This window comes from Geotrypetes seraphini, chromosome 5 (assembly GCF_902459505.1).
Source record: "Geotrypetes seraphini chromosome 5, aGeoSer1.1, whole genome shotgun sequence".
Classification (NCBI taxonomy): Eukaryota; Metazoa; Chordata; class Amphibia; order Gymnophiona; family Dermophiidae; genus Geotrypetes; species Geotrypetes seraphini.
The window spans coordinates 66712316-66734622 of NC_047088.1; the positions used below are offsets into that span (position 1 = coordinate 66712316).

Genomic DNA, 22307 nt, shown 5'->3' on the forward strand with positions numbered 1-22307 from the left:
TAAATTACAAGCAAACATAATTTAGTAATAGTGAATTACTTTGTGGAGAGCATCAGTCTGCAGTCTTTATTTTTCATAGCTTTACCAGAAGATTGATTTGAAAGAAAAAATACAAAAGTTTGGGAGTTTGTTCCATTATGGTTGCTGTCATATAAACACGGTTCTGTGTATTAATTTTCTTGCATTTGTTACTCACTTTTTCCCTAAAATAAATACATAAATTCAAAGAAAGATACAAAGAATAATCAACAATAAATCCCATTAATTGGTATGGCCTAACTAGGCTATAATCTGTTCAGGAGGAAGAAGGATGACAAACTAGAGGAAGGAGTGAATGTTTATATAAAAAGTAATTTCAAAGCAACATATGCAAAGAGCATGGAAAAAGGAGGAAGGTACTATGAGCTATCTTGGAAGGAGAAAATGGCACTTCTGTACACTGGTGTGGTTACAAACCTCTGACTTAGGTAAAAGAATTGGTTAAAGACATGCAGAAGGTAAGAATGAAAAGCTGAATTGTTGTTTGGTTAGAAATTTCAATCTAATGGATGTGATTTGAGCATTCCTTCCATGGAATCGGTCAAAAGTAGAGCGAAGCTGGTTTTCCTCAGAGAGGATAGTAAAATCCATGAAGGAAGAGACAATATTGGGCCTAATAGTTATGAGGGCTATCCATCTGAAGATATGTGATCAGACAATATTTAATAGGGCTGCCGAGGGAGAGAGGAGTCGCACAAAGGTCAGATTCCTGGACTTCAAAACCACCAACTTAGGTAAAAAAAAAGAGACTTTTAAAGACACACTGACAGGGTAGGAGGAGAGAGACAAAATGTAAAAACTATGAAATAAACTAAGAGGAGTTATTATGTTAAGAAACTAAAAGGAAAAAGAGAACTTTATGGCTTTCAAAAGTGGTGGATGAAAGATTACTCGGAAATGAGGAGCACAGGGGAAAATAACTTGTAAAGCTGAACAAGACAAGGAAAGCAATGTGGATGATAAAGATGTGAGCTGAAAAAAATAGAGGTTTCTACCACAGGCCGGCGAGGTAAGTGCTCCGATACTCAGGAATTCAATGAGCGTCAGAGCATTTACCTCACTGGCCCACAGTAAAAACCTCTACTTTGGCCTTGTAAAAGCCTGCAAAAATGAGATGACTTCTTCAGATATATCAGTAAAAGGAGGGAGGCCAGTTGCAGGATTATAAGACTTAATGGAAACGTGGAAGAAATGGCGGGTAGGGTAGGGGGACCCAGGGTGGAGGCACACTTCCGCACCCCCTTCTTCCCAAACCCCAAGAACCCTCTGCAAATACATTGCTATGAGCTCATTAGTAGTTAAATAACTCTCCTAGCATGCACAAAAGGGAATCCCCCCTCGTTTCCAGTCGCTAATTACTGGCAGTACTGGAACTGCCAGTAACTGTTGTGCATGTGTTGTGCATACACGACACAGGCACAGCACCATTTAAAAAAAAAAATGCAGCCCTGCTGGAATGAAGGTCCAAAATAGGGACACTCTGACAACCCCCCACGACACTAAGCCCTCCCTTCTGATCTCCCCAACCACTCTCAACACCCCAAAACAAAATCCTGGTGGTCTACTGAGATTAGGGGGAGGTTCGGATCAGAACCCCCTCGCTTAAGGACCCTCCACAAATGACAACCCCCCCCCCCCCGGTACCTTTTGTCAAAAATCAGGAAGGAGGGATGCCCACTCCCTCCTGCCTTGAAGGGTTGCCTCTTCAAAATGACCTCTCTTCCTTTTCCCGGTGCATCCTGGGATGCACTGGGAGGGATCTGAGGTCTTTATTGGCTCAGGTGCCTAAGGCCCCTCCCATGCTTGAGCCAATTGGGGTCTTAAGCCCCTCCCAGTGCATCATTGGCATGCACTGGGAGGGGCCTATGGCCCTCGAAATCTTAGGCACCTGAGCCAATCGGAGCCTTAGTCCTCTCCCAGTGTATCTCAAGATGCACCAGGAGGGGGAAGGCTGCCATTTTGAAGAGGCAGCCCTTCAAGGCAGGAGGGGGTGGGCATCTCTCCTGCCTGATTTTCAACAAAAGGTACAGGGGGCGGTGTCGGGATTTTGTTTTGGAGTAGTGGGAGATGGGGTATTGGAGATGGGAGAGTCTCAGTTTTGAGCTCACTTGACTTATTAATTTTTTTAATGGGCGCCCATTAAAAGAAAAAAGCAGCTCCTGTGTGCCGTTTGAGCTGATCAGGGAAGGGGAATCTCTGATCAGGTAGGCCGGAAGGACTTCCCCGAAGCTGAGATAATGGAGGATTCCCCTGCCCTCTTCATCTGTACCGGCAGACAGGGAGAGCAGGGCCTGCTTTTCTTGACAGGGCAGGCAGGAGGAGGAGCACGCGCCAGGCACAGTTCCTCCCCCCTTTTATCTGCGATTCTTGAGCATCACTGATAAAAGAGAATTCGCTCCCACCACAGTATTTTTTTTTTTACCAGGGTGTAGGAGCTTTGTATATCTGTCCTTAAGTTAGTATGATGAAGGGAAGGGAAGGTGTGACAGCAGGTCGGAGAGGAGGAGAGTGCCAATGCCCCCACAAAGATGGCACCCAGGGCAGACGTCCCCACCCATGCCCCTCTTATGACGCCATTGCATGGAAGGGTAAAATAAAAACCAAAAATGCTGTATAAATATTTTTGTTGGCATTTATTACAGAAAGGTATGGAGGCCGGCTGATTGTTGGCAAGGATACTTATAATGGTGGGGATGTTGCCATGTCATTTGTAGAACAGTGGGAGAATAGCCAAGATATTAGAGCAACAGGCTAAAAACAGAAAAGCCAGAGTTCAAATCCTCATGATGTTCCTAGTGATCTTGGACAAGTCCATTTCACTTTGTGTTGCCTCAGGAAAAAAGGGCCTATTTACTAAGCTACACTGTGGCATAACATTTATTTGTCAGTTGCATTATTTACTGAAAGTTAACACCACCTCAAGAGTTTCCTTATTTGGTAATGTGACTCCTAGCAGTAATCAGACCCGATGAGCCTGTACAGTGCTAAAATATCACATTGTGCTCCTTCAAATAGAAAAAAATATTTTAAAATTAATGAATGTTTTCTCAGGGAGTAAAATCTTGATGTTCCTTCTGGATTGTGACTCGTACCTTTTTGGAGTCTAAAGGGATGTCACATATTCTCACTCTGACTTCGTTCTTCTGTTTGTGGAAGATTCAGAAATACCAGTGGTTTTGCATTCTCACAATAGGATACTTTCCTTTGTAGTTTCAAAAATTGCTTTGTGGTTGGTTGGTTGGTTTGTTTTTTTTCATTCAGTACTCTAATCCTTAAAGATCTTAAAATAGATAAATATTCCAGGTTTTATTTCTTTGGAAATTGTAATAGACTAAGGATTTATCAAATCTAAGGGGATACTTAACATATGCTATCTGTTGCCCAGCCGCAAGGAGCTTCAGTGGGGAAAGCAAAATTTGAACCTTGGCTTGCTTGATTGGCTACACCATTCTCAATCTAATTAGGGAACCGCTTTATGAAATGCTTCATGAGAGAATAAACATAATGAAAGTAAAATAATGAGACCTTTTTTCCCCTAGTAGTTTGGAAGTCTAGTATATTACTATATCACCTTTGGCTTTGAATCTATCAGGTACGAAATTGTTTTCAAACAGCGTGTTGGGACAGAGGATATGTTCCTGGGAATGAGCAGAAAGGATGCATCAACGGCTTGTTGTGAGGATATGCTGGTGAGTCAGACCTGAAGTTCTCTTTATTCTCCGTTTAACCCTCACATATTCATTATGAACCCAAATTTCAGCTATTACAGTGACTGAAATAACTGTGGTGTTTAACCTAATCCATACATTCAGTACCACTGTCTGTACAGGCAGTGTGCTTCATGTGTGTTCACTATCAGTTTCGTTTAGGCCTAGTATTCAGCAAAGCTAAACAAAACGTAAACATTTTTAGCTCAAAATTCAAATGCCATGGTCTGTTTTTATTAAATATAATCATAAATGTAATTTTGTAATTTCTTATTTGTTCTGTTTCTCTTGAATAGATTTAAGCTCTGTCAGATAAAGGCACTTACATGTTATAGAAATAAATAATAATAGTAGTAATAATATATATTCAAATCTATATAGCTATGAGGCTCATAATCAAAACTTAAACATGTCTAAAAACCCGCCTAAGTCGGCACTTGGGACGACCTAAAAGACAAGTCGTCCAAGTGCCGATAAACCAAATTTCTGGACGTATACAGGGACTTTTCAGGCCACTGAATGCCACTGTGCACCCAGAGCTGAAAGGGGCATATTTGGAGGAGTGGTTAGGGTGAGATGTGTGCCCACTTAGACTTAGTCATCCTGCAGAGATAATTGAATATTTGACTAGACTTCCTGGATGAAATTGATACGTTGTGACTTAGACCAGTGGTTCCCAAACCTGTCCTGGTAGACCCCCGGGCCAATCGGGTTTTCAGGCTAGCCCTAATTAATATGCATGAGAGAGATTTGCATGTAATGGAAGTGACAGGCATGCAAATCTGCTCCATGTATATTCATTAGGGCTATCCTGAAAACTTGATTGGCCTGGGGGTCCGCTAGGACAGGGTTAGGAACCACTGACTTAGATGATGTAAAAGTATAAGTGCCCAAAAGGTATCGAAAGTGATAAAATATGATTTAATGTAAGGACTTTGGAGCATTTATTTGAAGAAAAAGAAATAGAGAACAACTATGCCCTGTTGTGAAGATGCCATTATAAGCAATGGATATTTGCTATATTATGTATGTATGTCGCAAGCACCTGGGAAGTGTGTCATGGGGCTGACCAATGCAAAAAGCAGTGGCTTGGAGAGAAATGCAGCACAGGACAGGAGATGCAGCTATACAAACCCTGACGCTATGCTCCTTCCAAGGCTGTACAGGCAGCAAACCTTGCATAACAGGCTTTAATTTCCAGTGCAATGCCAGTATTTTGCAATAGAAGTCACAGCAGCCATTTTGTCAAGGCATTTGCTAAGGGTAGTAAAGAGTGGTATTCACTCCTATCTCGATCACGCCACTGGACCAGAAGGGAATTTAGGTAGGCCAGGAGACCTATCCTGACTGGGAGATGGGGATTGGGAGAGGGGTCTAGCCTTGTCCAAGGGTTGGAGGCTTTAACCTTGTTAGGAGGGGAGGGTCTAGTCTTGTTGGGGGGTCTGGGTGAGATTTGGACTTGAGCATTTAGGGGAGGATCAAAGGAGCACAGGACATCATAAGAACCTAAGAAGAGCCTTACTGCATCAGACCAATGGTCCCTCTAGAAGCATAGAGACATGATGGCAAATAATGGCCAAATGGCCCAACCAGTCTGCCCATCCACAGTAACCATTATCTCTTCCTCTCTCTAAGAGATCCCACATGCCTATCCCACGCTTTCATGAATTCGGACACTGTTTCCACCACCTCTTCCGAGAGACTGTTCCATGCATCTACAACCCTTTCTGTACAAAAAGTATTTCCTTAGATTACTCCTGAGACTATCATCTCTTAACTTCATCTTATACCCTCTCATTCCGGAGCTTCCTTTCAAATGAAAGAGACTTGACTCATGCGCATTTACGCCATGTAGGTATTCAAATTTCTAGCCTAGTAGCCTGTCTTCACGGTGGTCAATCCAGGTCACTTGTACCTGGCAAAAACCTAAATGCAGGTGCTAGCCAACATTCAGTGCAGGTTAACAATTGACTTGAAGACTGTTCAAAAGCAGTCCTAAATTCACCCATTTAGCTATGTGGGTGCGAGCACTGAATATTGCCAGTATTCGCATAACTCCCAGTTCCTCCTCAACTCTGTCCCTTGGATTACCTCTGACTTGCCCACTTCAAACATGGCCACCAGTTCTGAATATGGTGGTTAGGCAGCCAGAAGTGTTTTAATTTCTTTTAATATTGACTGACTTGTATTCTATAATAGCATCTAGGTGCCTAGTTATCATTATAGAATTTACACACTGGTATCACAGCACCTATAATGTGGCATCAGTTATAGAATTGCACCCTGTATCCCTAAGTTAAGGTGGAATAGTTATGGATGCACTGGACTGTAATTTAATGTTCATATTGAATGCTCTACCCCAAAATATAAGTTTGTTGTCCCCATACAATGGCAGATGTCCAGCAGTAGTTGCTTCTAGCCTTGCATTTGAGTTTACATTACATTACATTACTGATTTCTATTCCGCCTCAACCTTGCAGTTCTGGGCGGATTACAAAAGAGACAACTGGACATTTCCAGGATAATTACAGAGAGACTTCTGGTCATTTCCAGGAGAAGTTACAAGAATAATGGAGCTGTATATTTCAAGAGCTACAAGATGCTGTACAAATAGGAAATAGTGCAGATCCAGTATATAAACCGTTAGGGAAGCAGTTGACATGCTTGAGGCTAAAGAGAAGGGAACTGGTGAAGAGGGGGGAGTTGCATTGAGGGGGGTCTGGTTGGGGTTAAGCCATCTGTATAAATTTTTTGAATAGGTGAGTTTTGATTTCTTTGTGAAAATATTTGTAGTCGTTTGTTATCAGCAGGTTGGAGATAGTGTGGTCCAGTTTCGCTGCATGCGTCACCAGCAGACTGTCCAGACTGTCCAGTTTACCCTTTTAACAGTAAATATAACCTATTTATTTCAGATTAAAATCAAACTGCCTGACACAAAATTTGCAGATATTACTCTTGATGTCAAGGACAAGTTTCTTGATCTTCGAACCCCTAAAAAGTAAGTTGTCCACATCTCTCTTTTTCCTAAGCTAACAGACTTGGTTCTTAAAGCAATCCTTGAAGATGCTTACTATTGTCTCTTCATTATCATTTTTTTAAAAAATCTTTTACTGTATTAACCTACTGTAAACTGATACTTGAGATAGACAGTATAACAATAAACTAATAAACTTGGAAACGTCATATTTCTTATTTCCCAATGTATCTCTTTCTTCCACTTTGACCTGTAGACTGGTCACGGCATGCACTTTGGTATTATTTGGGAAGTTTGTTTCTTTCTAGTTTAATATTTAAGGAAAACATTTGTTTTCTATGATTTATTTGTTTAAACCTTTTCAGGAAAATTGCAATTTAGAAAAAAAGAAGATAAAACATAAGTGTAGGTCTTGCTGTAGAACTAAAGAGCATGACTGCTGAGGAGCCATCCCACCCACTACACTTCCCCAGCCACACTTCCACCCTGCCACATACCCCAGACTCATTCAACCTCTCCACCTTAACCCTCTCTACTCAGCCCACACTCTCCCACACATATGCTACCACAACCCTCAACCCATTCTTCCACTATCGCAGAGCAACTGAATGCACATTCAGGTTACAAGTCATAAAATATGAAGTTTCCAAGTTTCTCAACCTCCCAAATAATACAAAAGTGCATGCCATGACCAGCCTACAGGTCAAATTGGAAGAAAGAAATACATTGGAAAATAAGAAATATGCTCTTTTAAGGTGGCATGCAGGCAGGGGCTTGCTGTTTGCCTAAGCATTAGTGCTTTCTATTTTGGTGCAGTTTTTATTATCAGTAATTCCTCACAACGCAGTTTTTATTACAGCAATTCCTGCTTGTGTTGAAGGACATTAACCATTTTGGCCAAATATCTTTTCACATTTTGACATCAGTTTTACCCATGTTCATTTTCCAAAATATCTTTGAAGCTGGCCAGGGACAACTATTACAGAGGCAAAATTTCCATGACAGATGATCATAGTGTTTGGGAGCAGAACAAGAAACAGCTGGATGCATGATCTGCATGAGGATATTGGATTGAGCACAACAGCAAAAGCTGTGCCTAAAAAGAGTTTGATCTACATTCACTAGGGAGTACTTTTCATTAGGACTCCAGCTTTAATAGTGATTGAGTAGCAGTTTGTGGGATTATATCCAATACCAACTGTTTTAGGATCCATTTTAGCTGCTTTGCAGCCTCTGTGCTTTCTGAATCGAGGCATCTCAGATTGTATCAATGTTTGTGTTTGTCATGCTTTCAGTGACTGTGGGGCTCATTTTCAAAGCACTTAGACTTACAAAGTTCCATAGGTAACTATGGTGTTTTATAAGTCTAAGAGCTTTGAAAATATACCTTCATGTGATTGTGTATGTGTCTTTCCTGGTTAAAGTAGAGATTCAAGATTTTGTGGGTGTATATGCAGAAATGTGGATTCTGTTTTTTGGAAGATTTTGAAGTAATTAGTGAAAAAGCTTATGGGAGAGAAATGTGCACACAGAATATCTAATTGTCAACTACGCAGTTATAGAGGAACAGAGGTAGACAACTCATTTGGAGTCTGTAGGATAAACACAAAGGAATCTTGTATGGAAGGCATGGAACCAAGCAAGCTTAGCAGTGATTAGATGGCAAAAGAGAAGCAAAGTTATTGCTGGGCAGACGTCTACAGTCTGTGCACTGATCACGGATGGACAATTTCAGTTTCAGTAGTTGGAGAACAAGGCCAGGGCTGAACAGACTTCTACAGACTATTTGTTTTGAAAATGGTCATTTCTCAGATATGTTTGTCCTCAGTGCATCTGTCTTTTTGAACCATTTTTGAAAAAAAAAAAAATATGTCCAAAAGGAAAACGCACAAAACAAGCCATTGGGATATAGGAGGGGCCAGCATTTTTAGTAGTCTGACCACACAGCTCCTGATTGGTGTAGCCCGACTTTACTACAGGAAGAGGCGGTCAAAGCAGACCATGAATGAGCGAATCCGTGAACCACGAATGAGCGGGGAAACACTGTATGTATGAATATATGTGTGTATGTATGTATATAGAGGCACTGAATATTCATGCGGGGGGGGGGGGGGAGTTAACACCAGATGACCTGGCATTTTTAAAAAAATACATTCTCTGCCACTATTATATAGTGACATGATTATTTCAAAAATTGTTCAATAACTGTATTGATAATATTTGTCAGCAAATTGAAAATACCTCTCTTTGCAAAATTGTCTTCCGTTATGTTTAACTTTAGAGTATGGGAAACTTATCACTTGTCTCATAACAATAGTGATGATCTGATTGTTGTACTGTTTTTTTCGTCTGACCTATCTTTCTTTCTTTTTTCTTTTTCAAAGCTTTTCTAGAAATATTTTGAACCTGTTCAGTCATTTAAAGTAACAATACCTCTTTCGCAATGCTAACCGCCTTGACATTTACACATTGGAGATAGACAAGCAAAATGAAAGGGCAAAGTAAACAGAACTCTGAAATTTTATTGCACAGTGTTAAATGAAAGGGAAATTTTCCTGAATCTTATCTCTTTTGAAGCCAATATCTCATAAGTTATCATTCCTGCATATCAGTTCCTTTACTTTCTTTTCCATTTGTTCACAGATACTGTATATCTGTTGTTGAATCTCTGTCCTGTGTAATTTATCTAGGTATAAAACTTCCACTACAACCTCCATTGGAGATTTGATCATGTAGTCCTTCTGTACTTTTGTTGTACCTATCCCTCTGTTTCAGTATGTAAATTGTTTGGTGGTATTTGACAAAAATAATGTTGATGATATAAAATGTATGATGTTTTTAAATTGATCATTTGTACTATTTGAAGGACAGAACAGAAAACACTCAGGAGAAAAAGATTCATTTTTAACAGGTTGCCTGTGTAAGTCACCTATGTAAGCCTGTAGAAATTGATGCTCTGAAAATTGCCCACATGGGCTACCATTAAAACATGCTATTTTACCACTGTCTCATTCTGTTTTAGTAGAGGTCCTATTTTATGCATTAACTAGTCACTAATAACCTGGCTTAACAGCAAAATAATACATTTTAATGGTAGATCATGTTGATAACTTCCCCCTTAAATATGGGTGAAATTATGTATAGTGATGTACAAAACATGTAATTCTTCCCACATTCATTGGAGGCATTCCTGAGGACAGGGGAGACAACAATATGAATAATTTCAAATTTTAAAAACTCTACTTATTGTTTTCGCGGAAAAAAGATCCACTGAAAAGGCAGATGCCAGTTCTTTCTCTAGGGGCAGTATTCAGAGCTAAACTATTCTGAGGTGCAAACCTTATGGGTAAAATATATGGTTTCTAAACAAAAAGGGCACTGTCAAATCAAAATATCAGAATAATAAAACTTCTTCTAAAAAATTTAAATGAAAACAAAGCCGACACTCTAAATCAACCACAATTATTGACACAGAGGTTACAAAAAAGATATAGGCCTGATATTGAGCCAGCAACAATCAGCATTTTGACCATAGCCAGCATTAAACCCAGAAATCCAGTGCCAGGTCTAGGTGCCAGCATTGAATTTCTGGGTTTGTGGAGCTGGCTAACACCTAGCCGGTTAAGTGAGATGTTCATCACTTTACCTGCTATATGTTATTGCATAAAGATTGGACTGACTTTTATGTGGGCCTATTTATGAAGTAAGCCTGGCCAATTAAATGCTGAATATTTGCACTTAATCTGCCAAGTTCTGACTCTGCCCCTAGAATACCTCAAAATAGCTGGATTTGAGATCAACACTAACCAGTTAAGTGCCACTAAAAATGACCGGTTAGCCCCCAAAAGGTGATTTAACAAGCAAGGAACTGTTTCTGGTTAACTAAATATCTGTGAATATTGACCCCATAGGTGTTAGAAGAGATCCATGGAATAATCCAGTCATAATTGTTGATCTAAACTGTGTTGGCTTGCCTTTTATTTCATGTTTTTTGGCAGACTTTTTGATAAAACACATATGGACCAGTATTCACAGAAAATTATATGTTCACTAGTTGCTGTTGAATGTGTAAATTCCTTATCCAAGTATTTTCAAACACTGTAAGGAGAGTGTTTGGCTGAAAATCTGCCTAACTGACCTAAGAATTTGGGGGGGGGGGGGGGGTGAGGGAGTCTATAGGATACTACCACTCCCCCTGCTGGCTACTCCCTCACTTTGTCAGAACCACTTTAACATAGGTAGCTCCTCCTTAGGGGGAAGTGATACAGGCAGGAGGAGTCAGGGAAGCAGCTGCCAGGAAGTATGTAAGGCAGGGCCAGAACTAGGTTAGACAGGCCCAGGGGAATAGGAAGAAGAAATGGGCTCAGTATACTCCTTGACTTCAACATCCAGACACTCTGCTTGGCTGAGGTAAGCCAATTCTTTGCACTAACTACATTTGAGCCCTTTTCTAAGGTCTGGCTAGGACCAGACCTTGCTTCCTGTTTGGAAGAATACTTTTTGCACTCTGTGTTTGGGGTGTGGCAGTACCAGCTCCAGGCTCAGCTCTGGGCTTTTGTTTGTCGGATCAAGAGACTTTTTCTGTGTGCTGATCCTGTGAAGCAACAAGATTCAGGGAGTGTTTTGTTTCAAACCAATAAAGAACTTTTCTGCACTATTGCTGGTCATATCTGGCTCTGTGTTTCCAGGCCCAAAAACCCAAATTTTGCTTGCACTCTTACAGGGGGTAATTCTATAACATGGTGCCTTCATTTAGGCATTCTGATGCTGAATGCCAGTTCTGTAACAACATCTGTGCATCATGATGCCATTACAATAAAATAGCATTGGCATGCCTAAGTTTAGGCATGACCGTTTATGCCAAATCAATGGCAGGCATAAATGGGAATGGTTATGCACCATGTAAATCACTTAACTTATAGTATTTTCCATTTACGGAACACAGCTTTCAACATTCTGTGTCCTGCAAATGGCAAAGACTGAAAGATTAGCCAAATCCAACATGGGGGAACTGAGGCCGATGTCAGACAGACTTCTGTAATCAGTGTCCTGCAAATTGCAAAAGACAGGTAAAGGTTCGGCAACTCCAGTGTTGTAAATTGCTTTATTGCCATGTGGTGCAAGTCAGGGTGTGGAGCAGCTCAAGGCGGTGGGGAAGGCATCTTCATTGGTAAATTGAATAGTGTCAGTAATACTTGGGGATGATACGTGGTTTTAACCAAGACTCCATCATGTTTGGCTGCCTATATGGTCGGCATGGTGGAAACTTGACAGGCAGCGTTTAAGTATGTATGACTGGGGCCTGCACAGAATGGCAGGTACAGCACTGGCCACTTTGTTGGGCAAACTGGATGGACTGTGCAGGTCTTTATCTGCTGTCATTTACTGTGTTACTATGGGGCTCATTTTTAAAAAAACATAGACATCCAAAAAAATGGCACAAACCGGCACTTGGACATCTTAATAGTCAAAACGTCCAAGTGGGTATTTTTAAAACTGATTTTTTAGACATCTTTTTAGTTGTTTTGTCTCTAGTGTGTCTAAATTTTTAAGGGAACAGATCTCCCAAACCCCAAGAAATGGAACTAGATAAGGGGGAGAGACAACCTGTAGAGTGGTTATACTGCTGACACTCAGAAAACTGAGTAAAATGGTTTCGAATGTTTAAGATTAAGAGAGCCCTCAATCACACAGCCTCCCTCCAGGAGCCCCCAGAAGTAATGGCTGTCACTGGCTTACACCCAAAAGGGTGTTAACTGTGAAACATCCCCGGGCTCTCTGTGAAATTTTAGTGATAAATAACACACAAAAAGTGCTGAAGGTGCAAAACTTAATCAAAAGCACACTCTACAGATAAAATTGTCTCTACCCCTTATCCAAGGGGCCCGAACATAAAGTTCAAATGTCCAAATCCAACTGTGCAAAAGCCAACTGGAAGTACTTAGCTTCTCTGTGGATAACGCAGCCAGCAGATAACCAATTCGTCCTGAGTGACGTTTCTTGTGTTTGCAGTTTAAATTGGAGGTGTCCATCCCGGATAAGCGCCATTTTCTGCTCTGCCAAACTGTTGTAGCCTGGCGATTTGGGTGCTACAGTTCAGCTCAGCCGTTCCTAAAGAAGGGGATGTTCACCCCCGAAACGGAGTCCCGTAGGACGAATTGGTTATCTGCTGGCTGCGTTATCCACAGAGAAGCTAAGTACTTCCAGTTGGCTTTTGCACAGTTGGATTTGGACATTTGAACTTTATGTTCGGGCCCCTTGGATAAGGGGTAGAGACAATTTTATCTGTAGAGTGTGTTTTTGATTAAGTTTTGCACCTTCAGCACTTTTTGTGTGTTATTTATCACTAAAATTTCACAGAGAGCCCGGGGATGTTTCACAGTTAACACCCTTTTGGGTGTAAGCCAATGACAGCCATTACTTCTGGGGGCTCCCGGAGGGAGGCTGTGTGATTGAGGGCTCTCTTAATCTTAAACATTCGAAACCATTTTACTCAGTTTTCTGAGTGTCAGCAGTATAACCACTCTACAGGTTGTCTCTCCCCCTTATCTAGTTCCATTTCTTGGGGTTTGGGAGATCTCTTCAGTGTTTTTGCATCTCTCATTTTTGGGTTCTGTTACTATTCTGTAAATTTTTAAGGGGGCATGTTAGAGGCATATTTTAGGTGGGATTAGGATAGTCTTAGCACTTGGACATTTTACAGCAATAATCAAACATTTTACAAAATATCCAGAGCACAATTGTAAGCTCTTTGAAGCAGGGACTGTACCGTATTTTCGCGGATATAACGCGCACCATTGTAAAACGCGCACAGGGGTATAGCGCGCAGAAATCACGATGATATGTACAAAAACTTTTCTATACCGCGCTCAGGCATATAACGCGCATGCTGCCCGACTCTCCTCTGGCCACCCCGACTCTCCTTTCGCTCTCCCCGACTCTCCTCTGGCCACCCCGACTCTCCTTTCGCCCTCCCCGACTCTCATCTGGTTGCCCCGACTCACCCTGACTTTCGGTGCACTGCCCCGACTCTCCTCTGGTTGCCCCGACTCACCCTGACTTTCGGTGCACTGCCCCGACTCTCCTCTGGTTGCCCCGACTCACCGTTCACCCGCCCTGACTTTCGGTGCACTGCCCCGCCTCTCCGTGCCTGTCCCCCTTGAAGTCCTGTCCCCCCTTGAAGGTCTGCCTGTCCCCCCTTGAAGGTCTGCCTGTCCCCCCTTGAAGTCCTGTCCCCCTTGAAGGTCTGCCTGTCCCCCTTGAAGATCTGCCTGTCCCCCCTTGAAGTCCTGTCCCCATCCTGAAAGCCTGATGCCCCCCCTCGACGTCCGATTCTTCTCCCCCCTCGGCAGGACCACTCGCACCCCCACCCCGAAGGACCGCCGACTCCCCGACAATATTGGGCCAGGAGGGAGCCCAAATCCTCCTGGCCACGGCGACCCCCTAACCCCACCCCGCACTACATTACGGGCAGGAGGGATCCCAGGCCCTCCTGCCCTCGACGCAAACCCCCCTCCCCCCCAGCCGACCCGCGACCCCCCTGGCCGACCCCCACGACCCCCCCACCCCCCTTCCCCGTACCTTTGGAAGTTGGCCGGACAGACGGGAGCCAAACCCGCCTGTCCGGCAGGCAGCCAACGAAGGAATGAGGCCGGATTGGCCCATCCGTCCTAAAGCTCCGCCTACTGGTGGGGCCTAAGGCGCGTGGGCCAATCAGAATAGGCCCTGGAGCCTTAGGTCCCACCTGGGGGCGCGGCCTGAGACACATGGTCGGGTTTGGCCCATGTGCCTCAGGCCGCGCCCCCAGGTGGGACCTAAGGCTCCAGGGCCTATTCTGATTGGCCCACGCGCCTTAGGCCCCACCAGTAGGCGGAGCTTTAGGACGGATGGGCCAATCCGGCCTCATTCCTTCGTTGGCTGCCTGCCGGACAGGCGGGTTTGGCTCCCGTCTGTCCGGCCAACTTCCAAAGGTACGGGGAAGGGGGGTGGGGGGGTCGTGGGGGTCGGCCAGGGGGGTCGCGGGTCGGCTGGGGGACGGGCGGAGGTTCTTGGGGGGGGGGCGGTCGTTGGGGGGAGGGGGTTTGCGTCGAGGGCAGGAGGGCCTGGGATCCCTCCTGCCCATAATGTAGTGCGGGGTGGGGTTAGGGGGTCGCCGTGGCCAGGAGGGTTTGGGCTCCCTCCTGGCCCGATATTGTTGGGGAGTCGGCGGTCCTTCGGGGTGAGGGTGCGAGTGGTCCTGCCGGGGGGGGGGATGTATCGGACGTCGGGGAGGCGGCCGGGCAAGAGGGCTTGGGCTCCCTCTTGCTCCGATCGTGGATGCGGGTGCGGGTGGGAGCGCGTGCGAGCGGTCGTTCGGGGTGGGGGTGCGAGCGGTCCTGCTGGGGGGGTGAATCGGGCGTCGGGCGGGGTGGGAACTATGTTTAAAAACTTTTGTATACCGCGCTCAGCCATATAACGCGCGAGGGGTATGCGCGGTACGTAAAATCACGTATAACGCGCGCGTTATATCCGCGAAAATACGGTATTCTTTGTGATTCTGTACAGCACTGCATAGTCCGGTAACGCTTTAGAAGTGGAGCAGCATAATGAAAAAAAAGTCTTAAGTTCGTTTTGGGCCTAGAACACTAGTCGTCCAAAGTCCAGTCTCGAAAAATATATCCCCAAATTTTTTTTTTTGAGAATCGTCTACTTCTATGTCCAACCATTTGATCGTCCAAACCGCCAAGTTGTCTATCTTTGTACCCCATTCTTACCCAAAAATGTGTCTGTCATAAAACGCCTAGAATAAAACCTTTTGGACATGGGAGGGGTCAGCAAAATGATGACTGGCCACCCAGACATGGCAACAGAGTAGTGGGGCACCTTACAGGGAACTACTGTGAACTTCACAAAAAGGGTGCCACATAAACATCTCACCACAACTCCTTATAGGTCATGGTGAGCCCCCCAAAACCCTATCTGCCACCCCAATAGCCCTTATGTTTCAGGTGCAGTAGGGTTTTGCGGGTTTACATTTTCCAGCATGAATGCAGTGGTTAGAGTGGCTTATGGACCTGGATACTCCTTTCTGTGGTTCACTATCGTAAGAACATAAGAATTGCTGCTGCTGGGTCAGACCAGTGGTCCATCGTGCCCAGCAGTCCACTCACACAGCAGCCCTTAGGTCAAAGACCACTGCCCTATTTGAGTGTAGCCTTACCTATGTATGTTCTGGTTCAGCAGGAGCTTGTCTAACCTTGTCTTGAATCCCTGGAGAGTGCTTTCCCCTATAACAGCCTCTGGAAGAGTGTTCCAGGTTTCTACCACTCTCTGGGTGAAGAAGAACTTCCTTACATTTGTACGGAATCTATCCCCTTTTAACTTTATAGAGAGTGTCCTCTCATTCTCTCTACCTTGGAGAGGGTGAACAACCTGTCTCTATCTACTAAGTCTATTCCCTTCATTATCTTGAATGTTTCGATCATGTCCCCTCTGTCTCCTCTTTTCAAGGGAGAAGAGACCCAGTTTCTCTAGCCTCTTATTGTACGGCAACTCCTCCAGTCCCTTAACCATTTTTATCGCTCTTCTCTGGACCCGTTCGAGTAGTATTATGTCCTTTTTCATGTACAGCAACCAGTGTTGGGGGCATGTATTCCAGGTGGGGGCTGTACCGGAATACCAGTATTCCGGTACAGCAGCATGATAACCTTCTCTGATCTGCTTGTGATCCCCTTCTTAATCATTCCTAGCATTCTGTTCGCCTTTTTCGCCGCCGCCGTGCATTGCAAGGACAACTTCATTGACTTGTCTACAAGTACTCCCAAGTCTCTTTCCTGGCACTCTCTGAATACCACACCGGACATTCTGTATTCATGCATATGATTTTTGTTACCAACATGCATCACCTTGCACTTATCCATGTTGAACCTCATTTGCTATTTCGCGGCCCATTCCTCGAACGTGTTTATGTCTCATTGTAGGTCTTCGCAATCCTTCAGTGTCCTCACTACTATGAATAACTTTGTATAGTCCGCAAATTTAATCACCTCACTCATCGTACCAATTTCCAGGTCATTTGTAAATATGTTGAAGAGCACGGGCCCGAGCACTGAACCCTGCGACACTCCACTCGTGACGCTTTTCCAGTCCGAGTATAGTCCATTTACCCCCACTCTCTATTTTCTATCTGCCAACCAGTTTTTAATCCACGTTAGTATATCACCCTCGATTCCATGGCTTGCAATTTTTCGAAGTAGTCGTTCATACGGGACCTTATCGAATGCCTTCTGAAAATCTAGATATACAATGTCGACCGGGTCACCCTTGTCTATCTGCCTGTTTACTCCCTCGAAGAAGTGCAGTAAGTTTGTCAAGCAAGATCTTTCTTTTCTGAAGCCGTGTTGGCTGGTCCTCATCAGATTGTGTCCGTCAAGGTGATCAATGATGTGATCCTTTATCAGCACCTCTACCATCTATCCCCCCCTCCCCCCCAGACTACTTAAGCCACCTCTGTGCAGCTCTACTAGGCTTTCCTATGCCAGGTGCTGATGTTCTGGAGGCAAGTATGTGTTTTTTTTCCATTAAGATTTTTTATGGCAGTGGGGGTGGGTGGGGTGTCAGTGATCACTGGGGGAGTGTGTGGGGATCTGTACTTTGTCCCTGCAGTGGTTATCTGGTCACTTTGGATACCTTCTGGGCACTTAGACCTGTTTTTAGATTGCCTAAGTCACAACGTATAAGTTCAATCTAGGAAGTCTCGTAAAACTTTCGATTATCACTGTAGGACGACTAAGTTTAGGTTGGCCCACATTCTGCCTACTTCCCACCTTAACCACTCCTTCAAAAACATCCCTTTTAACTCTGGGCATACAGCGGCAGTGAAAAGGCCTAAGCTGCTTTTAGATACGTCTAAAACCCGTTTTGATTATCGGCACTTGGACAACCTGTTTTTTTGATCTTCGAAATGCTGATTTAGGAGGATTTTTAGATGTACTGTATTTCTGTTTCGATTATGTACCTCATAATTAGTAGTAGTTTTGGATTAGACCTGTTTTTAAAATGAATAAATTTAAAAAAGGTACTCAAACTGACTAGATGGCCACTGACGGGATGAAAATATGGCTCCCATATACTCCCCCTGTGGTCACTGACCCCTCTCCCACCCTGCAAAGATAAGTTATCCGTTTAGTTTAGGACTTGCAAGCTACGCTGAATATATTTATTAGTATAAACACTGGTGCCAAACTCTTAAGTAAACCTTTTACTGCCACTGCACTGTCACTGCAAATAGATATGTGTGGAATTTGCAGTAGTGCAGACTGATTGATTATTGCCCCCGGTATGAGCTTTGGGTGTGCGTGTACTGGCTTCCACGATCTGTGTTCTCAATGCAATTGCCATGCAGAATACATATAGATATAGATATAGAAGCCTTATATAGATAAAGAAGAAAAATATAAAATGTTAGAAATAGACAGACATGAACATAAGCATTGCCTCTGCGGGTCAGACCAGGGGTCCATCGTGCCCAGCAGTCCGCTCCCGCGGCAGCCCCCCAGGTCCATGACCTGTAAGTGTTCCCTACCTAACCTAAAACGTCCATACCCTGTTCTCTTAATGTCCTGTAAGGTAAACCTCTATCTGTACCCTGTTAGCCCCTTCGCTTCCAGGAAGTCATCCAGTCCCTTTTTGAATCCCAGAATTGTACTCTGTCTTATCACCTCTCCGGGAAGCACGTTCCAGGTGTCTACCACCCGTTGAGTGAAGAAGAACTTCCTTGCATTCGTTATAAATCTGTCTCCTCTCAGTTTTTCTGAACGACCTCTTGTTTTTGTTGTCCCCGCTAGTCTAAAGAATCTGTCCCTCTCCACCTTCTCTATGCCTTTCATGATTTTATAAGTCTCTATCATGTCCCCTCTCGGTCTCCGCTTTTCCAGGGTAAACAGCCCCAGCTTGTCCAACCATTCGGCATATGAAAGGTTCTCCATACCTTTTATCATCCTCGTTGTTCTCCTCTGGACCCTGTCGAGTATTGCCATGTCCTTCTTGAGATATGGCGACCAATATTGGATGCAGTATTCCAGATGTGGGTGCACCATTGCTCGATACAGTGGCAGGATAACTTCTTTCGTTCTGGTAGTGATACTTTTTTTGATAATGCCCAACATTCTGCTCGCTTTCTTTGAGGCCGCTGCACATTGCGCTGCCAGCTTCATTGTGTTATCTACCAATACCCCCAGATCTTTTTCTTGTTTGCTTTCCCCAGTACCCTCCCTCCCATCGTATAGCTGTACATGGAGTTCACCTTCCCTATGTGCAAGACCTTACATTTCTCCACATTGAAGCTCATCTGCCATCTTTTTGCCCACTCACTCAGTTTGTTCAGGTCGCTCTGCAGTTCTTTGCATTCCTCAACAGTTCTGACCCTGCTGGAGAGTTTTGTGTCATCCGCAAACTTGATAACTTCGCACTTCGTCCTCGTTTCAAGATCATTAATAAATATATTGAACAGCAGCGGTCCCAGCACTGACGCTTGTGGAACACATACAGTATGTTTTTCAATAAAAGGGATTCACCCTTTCTGGCTGCTGAGATCAGGATGTTTTCTGATCTAGTTAAAGAGACACAGAAAAGGAGAAAGAATTTCTTCTTACTTAAAATGGATATTCTACACCTAGGAGCGCTTTCTTTCCCTGAAATATCCCTGTAAAGTGAAATATATATTTTTTTCAATCCATCTCAACTCTTTCCATTTTTCAGCAGTAAGAGAACTGTCACCAGTTCATCAGGACAGGTAGTTGAATAAAATCCACTTCTGATTATAGCTGGAACCTCACTACATATGTTTAGTTTAGTTTGATTGATGTTAACTTTTCATTTTCATAGAACTCCTCACCTATATTTAGTGGACTTTTAATTTTTAATTTTGTTTCTTTATATATAACTAGTGTTTAAGCCCGTTACAATAACGGGTGCTAGAGTAGATGTCTGTATGTCTTTTTTTGTTTTTTATTTGTCTCTCTCTCCCTGGACGCTGGCTGTCTGTCATTCTTTGTGTCTGTGTCTCTCCCTGGTCCCCTGTCTGTGCGTCTTTCTTTCTCTCTGTCTCCCTGGCCCCCCTGCTTGCCAAAGCAGCCTCCTTTCCCTCTCCCCTGTTGTGCAATGCCTGCCTGCTTCTTGGCCCCCTTCTGTTCCCCCCCATGATTGCTCTCTGCCCCCAGAACAACCATCCCCCCAAAGCAGCCCCCTTTCCCTCCCCCCCTGGCCCCCAGTTGTGCCATGCCTGCCTGCTCTGTGGCCCCCTTCTGTTCCCCCCCATGATTGCTTTCTGCCCCCAGAACAACCATCCCCCAAAGCAACCCCCTTTCCCTCTCCCCCTGTTGTGCAATGTCTGCCTGCTCCGTGGCCCCCTTCTGTTCTCCCCCATAATTGCTCTCTGCCCACAGCACAACTCTCCTCCCAAAGCAGCCCCCTATCCCCCTGTTGTGCAATGCCTGTTTGCTCCATGGCCCCCTTCTATTCCTCCCCCCCATGATTGTTTTCTGCCCCCAGCACAACCATCCCCCCAAATCAGCCCCCTTTGCCTCTCCCCCTGTTGTGCAATGCCTGCCTGCTTCGTGGCCCCCCTTCTGTTCCTCCCCCCTCCCTGATTGCTGTCTGCCCCAGTACACCCCTCCCCCCAAAGCAGCCCCCTTTCGCTCTCCCTCTGGCCCCCTGTTGTGCCATGCCTGCCTGCTCCGTGGCCCTTTTCTGTTCCCCCCATGATTGCTGTTGGCCCCCAGCACAACCATCCCCCCAAAGCAGCCCCCTTTGCCTCTCCCCCTGTTGTGCAATGGCTGCCTGCTTCGTGGCCCCCCATCTGTTCCTCCCCCCTCCCTGATGGCTGTCTGCCCCAGCACACCCCTCCCCCCAAAGCAGCCCCCTTTCGCTCTCCCTCTGGCCCCCTGTTGTGGCATGCCTGCCTGATCCGTGGCCCTTTTCTGTTCCCCCCATGATTGCTGTCGGCCCCCAGCACAACCATCCCCCCAAAGCAGCCCCCTTTGCCTCTCCCCATGTTGTGCAATGCCTGCCTGCCTGCCTGCTTCGTGCACTCAGCACAACCCTCCCACCAAAATAGCTCCCTTTTCTGCCTGCTCCATAGCCCTTTTTTGGCTTCCCCTCCCGTTCTTACCTCCGTCCATCCATCCATGGTTCCTGCCGCCGCTGCCGCTCCTGTTCCTGTTCAAAGCGACCTGATGAGTTTCGCGGCCGGCTGTATTGAACCTTGCAGGCCGCTCTCCATATGGTTGCATGTTCCTTCTGACGCGATCACGTCAGAGGGAACGTGCTTCATGTGGAGAGCGGCCTGCGAGGTTTAATACAGCTGGTCGCGAATCTCATCAGGCCGCTTCAAACAGGAGCGGCAGCGGTTGGTGCGGGCTGTGGAGGCGATCGTTGGCTGGCTGCGATCCCGGCTTGGAGAGGGCAGGGGTTGTCTGTCCAGCGTCTTCCGATTTGTGTTGCCGCCGCATCCGCACTCTTGCTGGCCAAGTAAGGCTGGGGAGTCGCGCATGCGCACTCCTGCAAGGCCACGGACCTACATGTTGGATCAGGGAAAACGGAATCATGCAGTTGAGTGTGCATGCGTGGCTAGCGTTTTATTATTTCAGATGGAGCTTGAGTGTTATTTGGAATTTCTCTGGTTGCTTTAGAATTTATAATAAGTGTTAAAACCTTGAATCATATCTTAAAATTTTCATAAATAAAAAAAACAGACATTCTGATGGGTGATGTGACATCAAGAAAACATCACTGCCACCTGATTGACTGTAGTGTTTAGCACACTGGGGCATACACTTCTCCCTCCGTATTCGCAGTGATTGGGGCTGAACTGACCCGTGAATACTGAAAAACCGTGAATAACTTTTCATATGGTGTTTCAGCCTTCCTTGCCCTGCCTGCGGCCTCCTTCAAATTGAGCCTTGTGCCGCCATGACGAGTCCTTCTCAGCAGCTGAGAGAGAGGAGTGATGGTGGGCAGGGGGAGCCAAGGGGTACCTCTTCTCTGGCTGGAGGAAGCCACACTCATGCTTTATCCACCAGCTCCCGCACTTTCCACATATTCAGCATGTCAGCAGCTTCCCCACAACGGGGACGGACAGGCCTCAGCTGGTTTCTACGCAGCCTCTGGAACCGGATGGGAAGGCGGAGGCGGCGGGAGAGGGGAGGCGGCCCGCCACCGATTTCCTCTCCAACTCCCAGAAATCCCAACAGAGCAGCCGAGGCCTCGCGCTCCTGCCTCCCCAAGCCACTGCAAGTCCAGTCGCTCAGGCAGAGAGCCGCGACACGCACTTTATGGCGCTCTGCGTGGGAAGGCACGTCCTCTCACAGGGTGGTCCTGGAAGGTGTAGTTTGCGGGGATGAGAGTTTAGTTCTTGTAAATGTTGCATGAGCTTGGGGGCGCCAAAATTTTTTTCTGCACTCATGGATAATGTAATTTGGGGGGAGGAACCAGAAAGCCATAAACCACGAATAATCAAAATCGCGAGTGCAGAAACCGCGAATACGGAGGGAGCTTTCAAGGTACTGAGCAGCCATTAAACATGCACTCCTGTGACAAATTGTTTGCAG

The 22307-nt window shown here is 45.2% G+C and overlaps 1 protein-coding gene across 1 annotated transcript in view; it reads left to right on the forward strand.

Moving 5' to 3' along the window:
- DNAAF6 (dynein axonemal assembly factor 6) overlaps positions 1 to 22307 on the forward strand; it is a 56298-nt gene that overhangs the window by 28196 nt on the left and 5795 nt on the right. The window contains exons 5-6 of the mRNA XM_033947226.1: positions 3632 to 3728; positions 6659 to 6744. Coding sequence (XP_033803117.1) covers positions 3632 to 3728; positions 6659 to 6744 — 183 coding nt within the window. The remainder of the gene's footprint in view (positions 1 to 3631; positions 3729 to 6658; positions 6745 to 22307) is intronic.